The 19,249-nt window shown below is 43.0% G+C and overlaps 1 protein-coding gene across 1 annotated transcript; it reads left to right on the plus strand.

Annotated features, from left to right (window-relative positions):
• The first annotated feature begins 10,876 nt into the window (after positions 1-10,876).
• On the plus strand, positions 10,877-11,297 carry LOC140710713 (large ribosomal subunit protein uL23-like). Its single transcript, XM_073013121.1, has one exon. The coding sequence runs from the start codon at positions 10,877-10,879 to the stop codon at positions 11,240-11,242; it is 366 nt and encodes a 121-aa protein (XP_072869222.1). The 3' UTR covers positions 11,243-11,297.
• Positions 11,298-19,249: the final 7,952 nt, after the last annotated feature.

The following is a 19,249-nucleotide window of genomic DNA, read 5'->3' on the forward strand; positions in this document are numbered from 1 at the left end:
TACTTCTTATATTTCTCAGGCCACTTTACCTCTTTGTGCTACTTCTTCTCTTCAAAAACTCTTTTCCTTGTTATCCTCTACTTTGAGCCAACGTCGAGCTCCTTTATTCATCACTCATCTTCGTTCTCATTCTCAACTTCCTGGACCATTAGTTCATGGTAATACTCAGATTGATTCACTTTTAATTGGCCACCTGCAGGCTGCAGAACAAGAACATGCTCTACATCACACTAATAGTTCTGGCCTTCAACGACGGTTTCATTTAACTCGTAAACAAGCTCGTTCTCTTATTCGAGCTTGTCCTTCCTGTGCTCCTTTGAGCATTCCATCCTTCCATCCTGGGGTTAATCCACAAGGTACTCAAGTTAATCAAATTTGGCAAATGGATGTCACACATGTCCCTTCTTTTGGACGATTAAAATATGTTCATCATACCATTAATACCTTTTCTCATTTTCAATGGGCAACTCCGTTGCCATCTAAAAAAGCTGATTCTGTTATTACTCATCTCTTAGCTTGTTTCACCATCATGGGCATTTTTCTTATACTTAAAACTGATAATGCCCCTGCCTATGTCTCTCATAAATTACAAGTTTTCTTACAGCAATACAATATTCAACATATCACCAGTATCCCGGGCAACAGTCAAGGTCAAGCCATCATTGAGCGCGCAAATTTAACCTTAAAAACTCAACTGCTAAAACAAAAAGGGGGAAATGAGCTCCCCAGAAACCAGATTCTGAAGGTTCTTTTTACCTTAAATTTTTTGAATCAATGGAGACAATTGCAAGACTCCGCTGCCGTAACTCATCTTTCCTCACCTCTCTCGGTGATAGTCCCCACTGACAATTTAAAGGTTTGGTATCCTAATGAAGAAGGTAAGTATGTTCCAGGGCAAGTTCTAAAACAGGGACGGGGCTATGCTCTTGTCCTTACAGGGAGCGGATCTGAGTGGTTTCCTACAAGACGATTGAAACCCTATTGAAAAGAAAATTGGATTCAGCATGCATTTCTTCCTTTGTTGGATGTGTCTCGGCAGGGGACTTATTTCTCTTAGTGAGGCTTTGTATGAATATTGGACTTATATTCCCTTTCCACCCTTGTATCAGGGAATCACCTGGGGAGAGGTGGAAATTAAGGTTTTCACCAATGACACTACTTGGATGCCATCCCCCTATATAGACAAGGACAACATAGAATGGGAAACGGGAATTATAAACAACACATACCAATTTGGAGTGGAAGGACTTCCAATATGCATGGGAAATAGTCCTCATTGTCTCCAAAAATTGCATGAAGCTTGGGCTGTTTGCTATAATCATAGTCATGTGGCTGCTAATACTGTTATTATTGTAACTAGAAGCTTTCAGTATGACTGTATATAGTAATGAGACTATTCCTAGTTCTTTACCTTTTTGTCCTATCCCAGAGGTTTACCCTAATATTGAGGTGTTGGAGTGGCAACAATGTCGGGGAACTAAACCCTGGATTTTATTAGAATACAATGGGATGCAAATAACTGATTGGAGTGTGCATGGTGATTTTCAAACAAAATTTAGTCACATACCTTTAAAATGGCACCAGGTAAATAAAAGTATTGCCGCTAATGGTAATGAAACCTTGGTATGGCGTGAAGGAGGCCTGTCGCCACCTATGCCTCATCTTAGACACTCTTTACAAGTACAGAGTCATCTTTGGAAGTTGTTAGCTGCAGGCGATGCCATTAGCACTTTTGTGGGGAATATGTCCCTTAATCTTTCTAACCCGAATAACTCCTTTCATATTCAGTTATATCGGAATACCTCCCGATATATTATTGCTTGTGTCCGTAAGCCCTACCTATTATTAGCGGGGAATTTGACATGGGATAATGATATGGGGATTGTTAATTGTACAGATACGTGTACATTTTTGTCTTGCCTCAATCATTCCTGGTGGCACAACTTTACTGGGGATATTTATATCCTCAGGGCTCGTAAGGAAATTTGGCTACCTGTTAACCTTACGCGACCGTGGGGGGCATCACCTCTTGAGACTTATATTTGGACTTCTCTCCAGCGAACCCGCCGTGCCCTTGGACTTATAATGGCCTCGGTGATGAGTCTTGTTGCCATCGCCTCCACTGCGGCCGCAGCAGGGCTCGCTCTTCATCAAGGCATACAAAATGCTGAATTTGTGCAGCAATGGCACGAACAATCTCACCAGTTATGGCTTCAACAACGAAACATTGATTCTCAACTTGCTGAAAGATTGGACAACATGGCGCAAGCCTTGACATGGCTTGGAGATCAGCTCACTGTTCTCAGTACTCGGATGACATTACAATGTGATTGGAACTCCACTCAATTTTGTGTAACGCCTGTGCCTTTTAACATCTCTCAAAATTGGACTGAAATCCAAAAATTATTAGTAGGCCATAAAAATATTAGTTTGGACATCCAAGAGCTCACTCAGAACATTTCCAAAGCATTTCAACAACAATTACATGTGTTGTCCGGAACCGTAACCCTGCAGGAGCTGGGTCAACGCCTTGCTGCCTTTAACCCATGGACCCAGATGAAAACATGGATTTCTACAATCTCTGGAAGTATATTGCTTTGGGCACTTGGATTGGGTCTACTTCTCTTGGTGATTCGATGCTCCCTCCATCGCCTCCAAAAACAAAAGAAAACACAGGAACAAATATGGGCTACCTTTTTAGGATTGAGGCAAAACAAAAAGGGGGAAATGCAGGGGCCTTTGAAAACAGTATGCTGAGAATAGATAGGGCTCAAGGACAGCATCTCCACTTGAACTTTTAATGAACTCCCGTAGGCGCCAAGAAGGCGGGCAGATAAGGAAGAGCATAGAGACAAGGAACTGAGTAGAAGGTTACATCTGGGAAAAGAAAGTTTGTTTTGCATTGCATTCTTTCTGCTGACGTGGGGTTTATGGAGTATAAATAAAGTGAGGTGGAGGCTCTGAGCATGGCTGCCATGTTCTCTGTTTGTCTTTGTCTTTTGTGTTCTTTCATTCTCCACCACCCCCGGCACGGACCCCAATAGACCAGAGTTTCATTGTCCTCAAGACTGACCTGGGGAGACGTGGCTGTGGGCCAGTGAGGAAGGTGAGGCAAAAGCTTCCTGTCTGCCCCTGTGTGCTAAAGAGGGAGCTCTGCCATGGGCTTTACTTCACACGTTATATCCTGCAAGTCTTGTTTTACAAAAGCATCCCTTCCTCGAGGCTTTGGTTGCTCATCATCACAGCGTGTCATAACATATGGTAAGATTTGGGTTTGCTTCAGTGGGGAGATCTTGGTATAGAGAAAGGAGAAATGCTTAGAGCCACCTCAGGACAGTTGGGATGAAAGCTGGGAATGGGCAGAGGCTGGAGGAAACATGTGCACCCCCTGTAAACACTTTTATTCATGTTTTCATTACTCATTTTTCTTACAATGTTAAAGTAGTAAAAATGGTATTGAGAAATTGAAAAGTAGGCATATTAAAACTTGCAACATTATTTAAGTCTAAATATATTATTTGTACCTCATGAACATTTTTTATTTTGTTGAGAAAGTCTAAGGTTAATTGGCAGCATATTTTAATAGTAGATAGAATAATGTCTGTTTTATAAACATTGACATCCTACATTATATGTGTGAACCCTGAAAATCTGAGACAAGTCTCAGATTTTTTAGAAAGTTTATTTTGCCAAGTTTGAGGATGCGCCTGTGATGCCTCCGCAGGAGGTCCCTATAACACGGGCCAAAGCTGATCGGGGCCCAGCTTGGTTTTACACACTTCAGGGAGACACAAGACATCAATCAATATGTGAAAGATGTACCTTGGTTCAGTCCAGAAAGGTGAGACAACTTGAAGAGAAGGCCAGACAGGGAGCTTCCAGGTCATAGGTAGGTAAGAGACAAATGGTTTCATTCTTTTGAGTTGCCGGTTACCCTCTCCCGATGAGGCACTCAGATACGCATTTCTCTCCGTGAGCAGACGGGTGACTTTGGACAGAATGGGAGGCAGGTTTGCCCTCAGCAGCCCCAGCTTGACTTTTTTTTAGCTTAGTGATTTTGGGTCCCCAAGGTTGATTTTCCTTTCACAAAGTCTAACAGATTTTCCTATGAGCATTAAGTATTCATTGTGTATTTTATTACACAAGGCACGGATTTTTAAAAAATCATCAACTTCATGCCTAGCTATATAGACATAACTACATAGAGGTTCAACTAAATTTGGAAACATTCCAGAGTTTTGGTTTCTAATACTTCTTTGTGATTCTTTAAAAGGTAAAGTTTTTTTTTTTTTTTTCCGTAAAGCATAGTAATATCTAAAATCACTCGTAGAATGTCCTGCCATTTTTTTTCTCTAGTTTCCCCATTTTCTGCAAAGCCTCATTTAGGAAATTGACTTTGAATATCCTTTTACACTCTTCTGTTTTAGAAAGCATTGTGGTAAAACATTGAATCTTCATGGTCACAAGTTCTGTTCACATTCTTTCTTTCTTTGAATATTTTTTTCCCAGTGGCCAATATTTGATTCTGTTGTATTATGGCTAAAAGGTAGGCATGGAACAAAATAAAGACAAGAAGTCTTTGGAAGAAGTGATCCAGTCACAATGAATCAATTTGCCATTGGAACATATTTTTACAAAGTCACTCTTTTGAAAATATTTAGTCATGAATTGAAACAGAGTCTGGTAGATTATTTTTTTTCCTGGTCTAAGGTGAACAGCATTTTAGAGAATGAACCCAGGACACAACCGCAGCACAAGAAAAAAATATGATAAATAAGTTTACACATATGTGTTACCAACAGAAAACATGTAAAGAACATTTATTTTGATTTATATATCAGTCTGCATTGTTTAATTTTTTTGTGTCATAAATGCTCTTATTTAAAAAACAGGACTAGTTAACAGTGTCAATTACTAGCAATTCATGGTATAAATAAACAAGGAAGTGTTCAAAAAATATAACAATGTTTTAAATATAGTTATATTTTATAGCAGTTTTTGACTTACACAGAAATTGCAAAAAAGAAAAATTGCAGAGATTTCCCTTGTAGCTTCAACCTACTTTCCTCTCTTATTAACATCTTCTGTCAGTGTGTCTCACATGGCTTACTAATATCTTACATAATGTGTCACAGTTAATGAACAAATACTGATAGAGTATTATTAATTAAAATTCATATTTCATTTGGATTCCCTTAGTTCCATCTTACCCTGACCCATCCAGGATCCCGCACGGCATGTAATCATCATGTAGGCAGCTCCTGGATGTGACAGCGTGTCCGGCTTTCCATCTCAGGATGACCTTGACAGTATTGAGGAGGATTGGTCAGGAATTTTGTAGAATGTTCCCCATTGTGATTAAACATGGAATTTTTCGTATAATTAGACTGGGGTTCTGGGTCTGGAAGAAGTAGATCACAGAGGTGAAGTGCTACTCTTGTCACTTCATTTTCTCAAGGTGAACTGTCGCCTTTGATGTTCACTTGGATCATTCGGCGGAGCTAGTTTGTCAGGTTTCTCCACTGTGACGTTATTTTTCCTCCTTGTCCATACTGCACGTGTTCTTTCGGAGCAAGGCACTATGCGGAGCCCACACTTACAGAGTGAGGAGCTCCACCTTCTTGATGGCTGACTGTCTACCTCAATTATTTGGAATTCTTTTGCAAAGGAGATTTCTATTCAACTCCATTTGCTTATTCACCTATGTATACAAACACAGACCCCTAGATAATTACTTAAAGCTTTAGTTACTATTCAGCACTACAGCATTATGTTGCACAATTCATTCCTGTGTTGGACATGGGTAGCTCTTTTTATTGGCTCCTGTTTTTCTTTTAATAAAAGAATTAACTTTTATTTATTTTTATGACATTTTTAATTTTTTTTCGTACATACTTACTTTCTGATACTTCAAGATTATCCTGGCTCATATATTTACTGTCCCAGTTCTAGTACCAGACATTTCTTCAAAGAGCCTGATTCCTTCGAGAATGGTAGGAAAACTTACATCTGACTGCTGAACGAGCACATTATATCTTGTCCCTCCTTAGCAATGCTAGGAAGTATATGTGTGTATCTAACAGACCTATACACACCTAATTATAAAGGTTTCTATGTGGAACTGTATGTATCTGTATTAAAGCAAATGTAGGTTTATGTTGATGTCTCCACCTCTGATCTACTATTACATGAATCATTCTAGCCTTCTCCCCTTGCTAATTTGTAACCTCCCACTTCAACAGTGAGAGACCTGGTTCCTACCATCTGCAACTTATGTAAGTCATTGTTTTATTCCAGATACGGATACTGTGGTTTTACAATTGTTCACAATTACTCCTGTTGGAAAGAACTTTATAAAATGGAATCCAGTGATGAAGTGTAGTTCATTTGCCTTCAGCCTACAGAATCTATTCATTTTTGAAGTGACTTAGGTCAACACCATTTTCCCTATACCTTCATTGAGTTTTTTCCTACATTTGTGTCTTAGTCTGTTTTATGCTTCTGTAACAGAATACCTGAGGCTGGGTAATTTAAAAGTAAAAAAGGTCCATTTGGCTCACAATACTGGTGGCTGGAATGTCCGAGATTAGGCAGTTGCATCTGGTGGGGCCTCAGTCTTTTTCACCTCATGGTGGAAAGTGGAAAGGGAGCAACGGGTGCACCAGAGATCACATAGCAAGAGCGACAGCAGGAGGGAAGCCAAGGAACCCAGACTCTTGTTAACTCCTACTCCTGCAGGAATTAATCCATTCCTGTGAGAGCAGAACTCACTCATCCCCCTGGAGGACATTAACCTATTCATGAGGGATCCGTCCTCATGACCCAAACACCTTCCACTGGGCCCCACCACCCCACACTGCCACACTGGGGGTCAAATTTCAACACGAGTTTTTGCAGGGACAAACCACATCCAAACCATAGTAATTTGTAGCATAGTTAATTTCTTTTTCACATGATGCATTCTGTGTTAGGATACTCCACATCCTGAATAATTTTATTTAATTTGAATAGAGTTTGGCTTACCCGTTTGGCTGTAAAATTCTGCGTGTTTTGACAAATGCGTAGTGGCAGGTATCCACTATTAAAGTATCATATGGAATGCTTCAAACCCCCACCCCATGGAGCCAATGGCTTCCCATCTGTGTAGTCTGCCTTCTCCAGAATCTCATTAAATGAAGTTACACTGTGTGTATTCTCCTCAGACTGTCTTCTTCCAGTTAGCAATGTGCATGCAAGATTCATGTCTTTGTGTGAGTTGATAGCTTGTTCCTTTCTATGGCTAAATAGTATTCCATTGCATGAATGTACCACAATTTGGTTATGCATTTGGGGAGAAAAACCTTCCTCTTCTAACTTTGTTCCAGGGTTGGAGACCTTCAAATTAACTGACAATAGATACATTAATAGGAGAGACAGTATTTGGCTTCTTATTCCACAAGTATCATTGTAGGACAAAATTCATCAGATGGCAGGATCCAGTTTACAAACAGGTAAAACTAGCCCAAAGACAAGAAACTAGACTAGAATCTGATAACCCACAAAGACTATAGATTTCCTTTTATTTATTTAAAATTTTTATTATACTTTAAGTTCTAGGGTACATGTGCACAACGTGCAGGTTTGTTACGTAGGTATACATGTGCCATGTTGGTTTGCTGCACCCATCTACTCATCATTTACGTTACGTATAGTTTTCCTCAAAAAAGATTTTTTTGAGACAGGGTCTGGCTCTGTCTCCCCGGCTGGAGTGCAAAGGTGCAATCTCAGCTCACTGCAACCTCTACCTCCTGGGTGCAAGCCATCCTCCCTACTCAGCCTCCTGATTAGCTGGGACTACAGGCACATGCCATCATGCCCATCTAATTTTTCTATTTTTAGTAGACACGAGGTTTCACCATGTTGCCAAGGCTGATCATGAACTCCTGGCCTCCCAAAGTGCTGGAATTATAGGCATGTGCCACCATGCCCGGCCAAGTTATAGTTTTCCATTGAAACATAAATTTCTCTCTGTAATAACCATCATTTTTTATCATAATCAAAGTAAGACTATTCTTGTTTTAAAAATAAGTCTAGTTTTGTTAGATTTTGCTTGATTATTTACGTAAGTGCAGCAAGAACAGAAGATGACCACATAGGTGCTTTCAAGTTTCTTTGCTGGAAGTTTTCATTCAGAATCTCAGATTTGACTTTTAAAGGCCTTATTCAGGCTAAAAGCCAAGCTAAGAACATACTATCAAATTTCAGCTGCAGTCCTTATAGCTTTGTGTGAATTCCTCTCTTCTTGAGGCCCCCAAAATATCCCTAAATTCCTGGGCCTACCAGGAAATGACCTTCTTTACTAACCTGTAAGCCTGTGAACCCTGTAATCTAAGTATCAGCCTGGCTTTTCTCAGAGTGCTGTTGGGAATGAAGTTTCTGGAGTTCCAAAAAAAACCAACAACACCAAAAAAAGAATTAACGTGGGAACAAATGATCTCTTAGCAAGGCAAGCTTTACTTTCTGCAGAAAGGGTGCTACTCAATAGCTGTCCAGCCACAGGAGCACACCAAACAAAGGAGACAGAGTTACTTATAACGTGATGCGTCTACCCTACTGCTGTGTCCGGTTTCCATTGGCTGAAATAGGACCTCACATTTTACACTTTACCCAATTGGCTATTAGTTTAAAACTTTCTTAATTAGGTAAGGGGAACAGAACAAAGAAAGAAAAGGAAGTTGCCAGGGATAGTTAAGGAAGCATCTCCAAATAAGGAATGGCATACACTATGGGCTGGGGCTTGTCTAGTTCTGTCCAGGCATGCCGGAGCAAGCTAGGACAACTGATTTGGAACACACCTACACACACACACACACACACACACATAAAAATAGTGGATAGCAATCTTATAGTAAGAAATTGTGACTTTTTACAATCTTTGAAGAAGAACTTCCCCATTTCTCACAGTGCTTTGTAAGCATTGTCTCCATCAAAGTCAACCTTACTTCCTTAAAATTGCTAGTCGTAACTGATCTTAGGTACACTTCCAAAATATGATATTCCAGTAAAAACCTTGATAATATAACCAAATTTTCCAATTATGTCCTGTTATAAGGTGAACAGATTCTTACTGGACTTTTGCTAATAACTGTATCATCATGAAAATAAGAGTATTCAGTAAGAATTTCAAAATTCTGGAGAAATCAGGCAGGGGAAAAAAGATAAATGTTTCATTTCTGTTTACAAAAGTAAAACCTACTAAACTGTTGTAAGTTACAGTTAGATTAAGAGAGATTTCTTAAATTCAGAAACTAGAACATTAAAGAACCAGCAATGCTCTAAAAAGCTATAAAATTATAATCAATTTTCATCAGTTCATTCAGTGCCATGTAATCAATTCCAGTCTTGCTGGATCTTGGGTTAGCAGTCTTATGAACCCATCAATTTCTCCACCAGGCTTCTGGAGATCTTCACCGAGTCAAGTGTATGGTCTTAAAGTTATTTAAGCAATATCATCAGAATCCTTTAACCAGAGTACCTGTCATACTCTTTTCCGTGAATCTCAGAGGGAGTCCTGTGTTGGAGATGAACATTCTGACCTGTAGCTGATTGCAGGACCTTTCAGGAAAGCATCAGGGGGAAAGAATATCTAAATGACAAAGAATATGAAATGGCTGTAATTATACCACAATTGAAAAGGATATTCAATTTTTTCTGTGGCATATAACATTTATTTATTCATTTATTTAGAAACGGAGTCTCGCTCTGTCACCCAGGCTGGAGTACAGTGGTGCGATCTCGGCTCACTGCAAACTCCTCCTCCAGGGTTCACGCCATTCTCCTGCCTCAGCCTCCTGAGTAGCTGTGACTACAGGTGCCTGCCACCACGCCTGGCTAATTTTTTGTATATTTAGTAGAGAAGGGATTTCACCGTGTCAGTCAGGATGGTCTTGATCTCCTGACCTTGTGATCCACCCGCCTTGGCCTCCCAAAGTGCTGGGATTACAAGTGTGAGCCACTGCACCCGGCACAACATTTAAAATGATAATTGGAATTATGACTCATAACTCTATACTGGCACATAGCATGGATAAGGAGGACATTGACAAATTTCCAGGAATTTTATATAATTTCTGAAAACATAACATTTTACCCATACAAATATAACACACGGAAGGTTAGATATCTCTTTTTATTTGTATCTTTTGTATGGTTTTCCTTATAAAAAATACACCCTACTTTACTTGTGAAACATGCCCTACTTTTCTTGCATGCTTTGCATAGTCGTTTCTAGTTATTCTATTACTTCTAGTAGTTTTATTTGCATATATTGATTATAATTTTAATACTTAGTAATCTTTTATTTTCCAGAGAAAACTAGGAAGTAAACAGTCATAAGCTGTCATATATTAGCATTCCATAGTAGGTTAGAGAATGTATGAGTATACCATCTCCCAACATCTACAGGGATGTGTTTCCTCATCGTACAGTTTCTCATTGTGGCAGAGAAAACCATGTTTATTAATGGGCCAAAATATCTTTAGTCTCTCTGTAAAAATAAGAAGCCAAAAGTATATAAACTGGAATTATTTATGTTCAGTAATTAATGTTTTAGTATTGTATCTTATTTATAAATGGTCTAGATATTTAATGCAAATCTTTTACTTAGCTTAACTTTAAGGTTAAAAATTACCGAAAGTATTTTGGAAGCTACTATTAAGCAGGTTTACAGTGAACAAATTATTTTTGAAATAATGTTTTTTGCTTTTCACAAGATGGCACCAAAAGTGAAGAAGGAAGCTCCTGCCCCTCCTAAAGCCAAAGCCAAAGCGAAGGCTTTAAAGGCCAAGAAGGCAGTGTTGAAAGGTTTCCACAGCAACACACAAAAAAGAAGATCTGCATGTCACTCACCTTGAGGTGGCCCAAGACACTGCGACTCCGGAGGCAGCCCAAATATCCTTGGAAGAGCACCCCCAGGAGAAACAAGCTTGACCACTATGCTATCATCAAGTTTCTGCTGACCACTGAGTCAGCCATGAAGAAGACAGAAGAAAACAGCATGCTTGTGTTCATTGTGGATGTTAAAGCCAACAAGCACCAGATCAAACAGGCTGTGAAGAAGCTCTGGGACATGGATGTGGCCACAGTCAACATCCTGATTCGACCTTATAAAGAGAAGAAGGCATATGTTCGACTGGCTCCTGATTGTGATGCTTTGGATGTTGCAACAAAATTGGGATCATCTAAACCGAGTCCAGCTGGCTAACTCTAAATATATGTATATCTTTTCACCATAAAAAAGAAATAATGTTTTTCATAAGAATGACAACTTAATTAGAATCAAATCTATAAGCTTTAAGATTTTACGTTTCTAGTAAGTATAATATTAGCTTATTTGACTAGAACTCAAGCAGAATAGGAATTTATGCTTGTTTTAAATTCAATAGTGGTAACTTTGAAGACATAGTGGTTTTATTATACCAAAAATATTATATTAACCTTATTTAACTTAGTTTTATCCAAATCATGTTAACTTAAAAAACATTTGATCAGTTCCTATATTTCTAGGAGTTTGGTGAATATTTATTTATAAATGCTTATTTTTTTCCAAGCCAAGTTAGAATGGAGCACCTTTAAAGGATTTTATAAATGAATTTTGCAACGCTATCCTGAGTTAAGAAAATATCACATATACATAACACACATTAATAGACATACAAACACAAATAGAGATTTCATAGCTTTCATCCTGAAATTTGAGCCATGAATCAGGCATAAATATTCTGATGGTTAATTTTAGACATCTACTTGATTGGATTAAGAGACACACATAGCTGGTAAAACACAATTTCTGGACATATGTGTGAGGGTGTTTCTGGAAGACACTGAGATAACCCTGACCCAATGTAGATGGGCACAGATATGGTTTGGCTGTGTCCCCACTCAGATCTCATCTTGAATTGTAGTTCCCATAATTCCTACATGTTGTGGGTGGGACCCAGTGGGAGGTGATTGAATCATGGTGGTGGTTACTGCCATGCTGTTCTCATGATAGTGAGTGAGTTCTCATGATCTGATGTTTTTATAAGGAGCTTTTCCCATTTGGCTCAGCACTTCTCCTTGTTGCTGCCATGTGAAGAAGGATGTCTTTGCTTCCCCTTCCACCATGATTGTGAGGCCCCTCCAGCCATGTGGAACTGTCAGCCCGTTAAACCTCTTTGTTCTTTATAAATTGCTCAGACTCAGGTATTTCTTCATAGCAGTGTATAAATGGATGAATACAGGCACCATCCAATTGGTTGAGAACCCAGATAGAACAAAAAGGAATAAGAAAGGGGAATTATCTCCTTCTGAAATGGAAACATCCTTCTTCTCCTGCCCTTGACATCAGAACTTCAGGGTCTCAGGCCTTTGGCCTCAGAATGAGAGTTACACCATTGGCTTCCCTCATTCTGAGTCCTTTGCACCTGGACTGAGCCATGCAACGCTTTCCTGGTTCTCCAACTTGGCGCTTTCCTGGTTCTCCAACTTGGAGACAGGCTATCGTGGAACTTCTCAGCCTCCATAATTATGTGAACCAATTACCTTAATGAGTCTTCTCTCATCTATCTATCTACATATATCACACTGATTCTGCCTTTCCAGAGAACCCTGACTAATGTGATTACAATAATACAAAATTCACTAGTTTATACAGAAGTCTTGGTTTTTGTCTTTTCCCCATTTTTTATTTGTATTATAACTGTGTTTCTGGAAAATAGAACAAGTTTTTACCTTCTTCATATGAGGGCTGAAGCTTTTTTCTCGCTAATACTTTTGGAGATTTGTAAGATTTTCTTTTGTTTTGACATACAATCTTATGGAGGCTGAGAAATTTTTTTTTTTCTGTTTTATTTTTCAGCCCCAGGTGTTTGCTTTTGCAGATTCTTGAGCATGTTGAGAGCCTCCAAGGCATGGAGCAGGGTGCCTAAAGTTTCAGTGATTATAGGGAGTTGAGAGACTCAAATGGGAAAGGAGAGGTCTAAAAGGAGGCAGTTTGGAAGATAAAAATTTTCTCAAAGGAGCCATTAAAGTTCTAAATAATTCTTATTCTTAGTAAAGTCATGCAAACAGGAAAGAAAGTAGACAGAATTAGTTCCATATTGGTGGAACACATAGTCAGCAGAGGTTTGAGAAGGGAGAATTTAGTCAACTGAGAAGATCCCATGAAAGGAGCAAGATCAAGATCACAGAGACACCATGAAACAAAAAGCCAGGAATAACTTCCAACCCAAGAGGAGAACACAGAGGCCTCAAAACCAAAGCTAGGATAAGAAACTTGTAGCCCGAGTTACCTTCCAGACAAAGAAGCATGAGATTCCAACCCAGCTTCACAGAGGACTCACTCAAAATATTACTGAAATTGTAGGCTTTTCAATGACTTAGCCATGCATGCAAAAGGCATTCCTTAAGGTGGTACAAAAGATGGAGCCCCCATATCCAAAGATAGCCAAGGAGAAAGAAAGACCCCTGTTGGCAGAGCCAGTGGGCAAAGGCAACAGAAAAGGAGACAAGAATCCTAATGGGATGAGATCCTTTCAGATTTAGCCTTATACAAACTCCTGAGAATTGGTATGTTGACAGCCATAAATGGGGTACCAACTTTTCTACTCATTGGATTACAAGTTCTTCAGCATCCAAAATGATTAATAAAATGACAATTTCTAGGGCTTTTGTGGGAGAGTATGGAAGGTCTTTTTGAACTTTTTAATGCTGTCAACAGAAGAATGATGACATTCATAAATTTGGAAAGGAGACATTTCTTTATTTTTATGTTTTTTTTTTTTTTGAGATGGAGTTTCAATCTTGTTGCCCAGGCTGGAGTGCAATGGTGTGATCTCGGCTCACTGCAACCTCCACCTTCTGGGTTCAAGCAATTCTCCTGCCTCAGCCTCCCAATTAGCTGGGACTACAGATGCCCACCACCAAGCCTGGCTAGTTTTTTGTATTTTTAGTAGAGACAGGGTTTCATCATGTTGGCCAGGCTGGTCTCAAACGGCTGACCTCAGGTGAGCCACCTGACTTGACCTCCCAAAGTGCTGGGATTACAGGCATGAGCCACCACACCCAGTGAGAGATTTTTTTCCTATAAAGGGTTGCAGCCTGCAGGATTGTCCTTCTGACAGGCTGGGAAGCATAGCCTCCAGCCAGAAGCCAGAAACAGATGCTTCAAGGGTGATGTAAAGGAAATAGCAATTTATGCTGAGTGGAATTGGCAAATACATATATTTAATAAACTCTAGGAGGAGTCATGAATATTTATGAGAGGAGAAATGCATGTTTGTGCAATTGAGTTTCTTGTTTCTTCATGGGTTCCATGTACAAAAAATGGCAGTGTTAGCATGATCCCAGGGTGGAGTTTTCAGCCCTCTGACATTAAAAGGTGAAGCAGAGGACATGAAAACTCGCTCTGTGCATCCTCTGTATGCAGGCCAGAACCTCTCCGTCATGGGTGGTCGCTTATCAGGCAAGAAAGGAGAGGTTGATATCAGTGGTGGAGCCTTTGAAAGGGCTAGTTTCTGTTTAATCCTTAGGGAATAAAGCGTCATCATGGTTAGCAAACGAGGGGGTATAACGAGGTGTATCTGACCCGCATCATCCCATCCTGGCCAAGCTGAGAATTCAATTTTGAAAATTACTCTGGGGTTCCCTCAGCCACGAGTTGGTCTGTTCAGTCAGTTGGGAGCTTAGGATTTCATTTTCATTTATCAGTGTTAATGGGAAAGAGTACACTGTCTTCATGGCAGCTGAATTTGCAAGAAACTCCTTGGATGGAGTTAATGGCAGCCGTATTTTTCCTGGGTACTCTGCTTTAATTGGATAAAGTAAGTTCTGGTAAGATTTCTTCCTTTGTCTTCAGTATCTCAAATGCTTTCATTTAAATAATCCTTATAAGAACTCTTGATGTCTGAGTGGATTCCCACACAGTCATCTACTATAAGACTTTCTGATTATTTTTTTCCTTTGGTCATTATGAATAGAGCTTCTGTAAATAATTGCATGGTAGCTTTTATTTAGAAATAACATCAAAGTAGTTGTCAAAATATTTAGGAATGTGATTTTTGGATTGTAAGGTGAGACTTGTTTAGCTTTGGAAAAAACTGCCCAACTTGTAATAGGGGAAGAAAAAGAATTTTCTATGTTTTCGGAATTCTTATATGGGACCCTCTGTAACAAATGACAGATTAAAATGAGAAAAACAGGAAAGTTTAAAAACATGTATACCTTATGGATACATGGAAGGTACTCAGGGAAAAATGAGTAAATCTCCAACAGGTGGCTTTCGATTCAAGCATAAATACTATCTGCAACATAAAGAAAGAAGATTTGAGGTGCAGTAGTGGGGAGTTAACCACCAAAAGCATAGTAGACAAGGGTAAGGTTTGTTATACAGACTTAAGTCCATGCATTCTCCATTGATAAGACTCTTTAGTCATTTAGTTAACCTTCTCTTCTTGGTGCTGAGAGGGGTAGCTTTTAAATGGGGATTTCCTTTATAGATGTAAATTTTCCTTACACAAGGGTAACTTCTACTCTGTTTTCAGAACTTCCTTGGTTAGCTTTTTTTTTTTTTTTTCAAAATAATCAGCTTGGAATAATTCTTAAGCCAAAGGGACATATTTTTGGGTGGCATATTCTGGTTTCCTACCATTATATGTTGGAGTGGCATATTTTGGTCTTATACACTGTGTTCCACCAGCAGTGAAAAGAGTTCTTGTTTTTCCTCCAGCCATTTGTCATTTTTGAAAGAGTTTAGCAGTTCTAACAGATATAGACCAGCTGTGCTATCTCATTGCGGTTTTCAGTTATCTACTATGTTGAGCATGTTTTTGTATGTTTACTTGCCATCTGTAGATCATCTTTGGTGAGGTGTCCGTTCAGATCTGTGTGCATTTTTAATTGGGCTGTTTAACTTATTGTTCAGTTTTAAGAATTTTGTATATATTTTGAATACAAATTCTTTCTCAGATCTGTCTTTTGCAAATATTTTCTTTCAATATGTGGCTTGTCTTTTTGTTCCCTTCACAAGGTATTTTCCAGAGTATAAACTTTAAATATTAATAAATCCACATTGTCATTTCTTCTGTGTATATCAACCTTTTGTGTCATTTATTAAAATTCATGACCAAACCCAAAGGCACATAGTTTTTCTTCTCTAGTTTCTTCTAGAAATTGTACAGCTTTGCATTTTTAGTGTAAGGATGATTTTGAGTGATTATTTGTGTGAGTTGTAAAGTTTTCATCTACATGCATATCATTTGCTATGGTTTCCAATTCATTGTTCCCTCACTACTTTTGGGAAAGACACAGGATAGTGGGCTCGGTTAGAGTAGACAGACAGCTAGAGATGAACAGGAGGGGGAGCTCCTGGAAAAGGGAAAGTCTCGGAAGGCTCACCTGGAGGGACCACCAAAAATTCACATATTAGTAGCATCTCTAATGCTGGAGTGGATGGGCACTTGTCAATTGTGGGTAGGAGGGAGAAGAGATACTTAAGCAGAAAGAAATACCCTAGAACTCGTCTTAAGACGCCCCAGTCATCATTCACTCTGTAGTAAAAACGTCACAATATTGCTAGCTACATGCTGATAAGGACAAAGGGGACATTCTTAAAAGAAACCTGGCACCATAAATACAGATTAGGGCAGAGAAGGACATTCAAAAGAGATAGGTGCAGTAGGTACATATGTGACCGCTGTCAGTCTGCTTGGGATGGCGGGAAGGAGCCCGGTGCCAGAGTGGATTCGGATTGATCGCCACACATGTGCCTCAACCAACAGTGAGGAGGTCCCATAAGCCTAAGTGGGGACCTAAGGCAGTAGCAGGAAAACCAAAGAAAACAGGCGCAGACCTGAGACAGAGGCAGGACTGTGAAGTCCAAACTAAAATTCCCTGCACAGGACTCTTAGGCTGCTTTCCTGCACAATCAGCCTCCCTATTTTTCTACAATAAGCTCTTCACACTGTATTTTTGTCAATGAAGTTATCTGTCATCTTTGTACTGTCTCTTGGTGAAACTCTTTCTTCCAAGTTAGAAAAGAACTGGGATATCAGCTCTCCCCAGTAATAGCTCCGTTTCAGTTTGAATTTCCAGAACTGATAGCACTTAATAACTGGCGCTCTGACTTGGTGAAGTGGTGCAGGAGGCGGCCAGTAGGGGGCGCCAGCCGTGACACCTGGAGCAAGAGGGCCCTGCATAGTCCCTATTTGCCTGCAGGTGTTGTGCTGCCACGACACTACCAGCAAGAGGGCCCGGCAGTGTCCCCAGTTGCCAGCAGGGGGCGTACGATGAGTATACTGTCAGCAAGAGGATCCTGCAGTGTCCCTAGCTGCCAGCAGGTGGCGCACGGGCGCCACACCATGAGCAAGATGAGCCTGCAGTGTCCTGGTTGGCAGCAGGGGGCGTGCTGCCACCACACTGTGAGCAAGAGGATCCCGTAGTGCCCCCAGCGGCCAGAAGGGGGCGTGCCCCCACTACAAGGCAAGCAAGAGGGCCCGGCAGTGTCCCCAGCCGCCAGCCGGGGAGCCAGCCGCCACTTCACTTGGAGCAAGAGGGCCAGGCAGTGTCCCCAGCTGCCATCATCGGGAGTGCTGCTACTACACTGTGACCCAGAGAGCCCTGCAATGTTCCCAACTGCCAGCAGGCAGCGTGCCGTCACTATACTGCGAGCAAGAGGGTCCTGCAGCGCCCCGTCGCCAGCAGGGGACGCTGGCCACCACTGTAAGAAAGAGGGTCCTGCAGTTGCTCTAGTCGCCAGCAGGGGGCGCACTGGCACAGCACTGTGAGCAAGAGGGCCCTGTAGCGCGCGGCTGCAAGCAGAGGGAACCCGAGGACGGCTTTTCAGATTACTGATGTTCCACCCGTCTCTGAGCCGTTCCCCCAGCGCCGAGGGTCTTCGCGCCTGCACCGCGCCCCCTCAAGCGCACGCGGCGTGCGTCTCTGCGCCTGCGCACCGACTGCCCCCACCCCACGAGCGGGCCTGCGACTCTGCGCCTGCGCCTCCCTCGCCTGCGACTCTGCGCCTGCGCAGAGCGACAGGGCGCCCGCGACTCTGCGCATGCGCCGCTACGGCCTGCCGCTCTGCGCCTGCGCCGAACGACACGGTGCCTGCGACTACTGCGCCTGCGCCCCGCCCCCCCCCCCCCCCCCCCCCCCCCCCCCCGGCCAGCGACTCTCCGCTTGCAACCCTGCGCCTGCACCGGACTGCGCCGCGGCGGCGCGCGACTCTGCGCCTGCGCCGAGCCGGCCTGCGACTCTGCGCCTGCGCCGAGCCGGCCTGCGACTCTGCGCCTGCGCCGAGCCGGCCTGTGACACGGCGCCTGCGCCGCCCTCTCCTGTGACTCTGCGCCTGCGCGACGCCGGCGCGCGACTCTGCGCCTGCGCCGTCCCGGTCAGCGACTCGGCGCCTGCGCCCAGCAGGCCTACGACACGGCGCCTGCGCCGCCCAGGCCTGTGACTCTGCGCCTGTGCGACGCCGGCGCGCGACTCTGCGCCTGCGCGACGCCGGCGCGCGACTCTGCGCCTGCGCCGTCCCGGCCAGCGACTCGGCGCCTGCGCCCAGCAGGCCTACGACACGGCGCCTGCGCCGCCCAGGCCTGTGACTCTGCGCCTCTGCGACGCCGGCGCGCGACTCTGCGCCTGCGCCGCTACGGCCTGCCGCTCTGCGCCTGCGCCGAACGACACGGTGCCTGCGACTCTGCGCCTGCGCCCCCCCCGACCAGCGACATTGCGCTTGCGACTCTGCGCCTGCACCGGCCTGCGCCGCGGCGGCGCGCGACTCTGCCCGTGCGCCTCGCCGGCGCGCGACTCTGCGCCTGCGGCCCCCTGGCCTGCCACTCTGCACCTGCGCCGTCCCGCCCAGCGACTCTGCGCCTGCGCCCAGCCGGCCTCCGACACGGCGCCTGCGCCGCCCGGGCCTGCGACTCTGCGCCTGCGCGACGCCGGCGCGCGACTCTGCGCCTGCGCCGCTACGGCCTGCCGCTCTGCGCCTGCGCCGAGGGACACGGCGCCTGCGACTCTGCGCCAGCACCGGCCTGCGCCGGCCTGCGCCACGCCGGCGCGCCACTCTGCGCCTGCGTCGCACCAGCCTACGACTCTGCTCCTGCGCCGCTACGGCCTGCAACTCTGCGCCTGCGCCGAGCGACACGGCGACTGCGACTCTGTGCCTGCGCCGAGGGACATGGCGACTGCGACTCTGCGCCTGCGCCGCGCCAGCCTATGACTCTGCGCCTGC

The sequence above is a fragment of the Chlorocebus sabaeus genome, chromosome X (assembly GCF_047675955.1).
Source record: "Chlorocebus sabaeus isolate Y175 chromosome X, mChlSab1.0.hap1, whole genome shotgun sequence".
NCBI lineage: Eukaryota > Metazoa > Chordata > Mammalia > Primates > Cercopithecidae > Chlorocebus > Chlorocebus sabaeus.

Excerpts from the sequence above, each read along its gene's own strand:
- LOC140710713 (XM_073013121.1), top strand. The coding sequence starts at position 10,877 with ATGTCACTCACCTTGAGGTGGCCCAAGACACTGCGACTCCGGAGGCAG.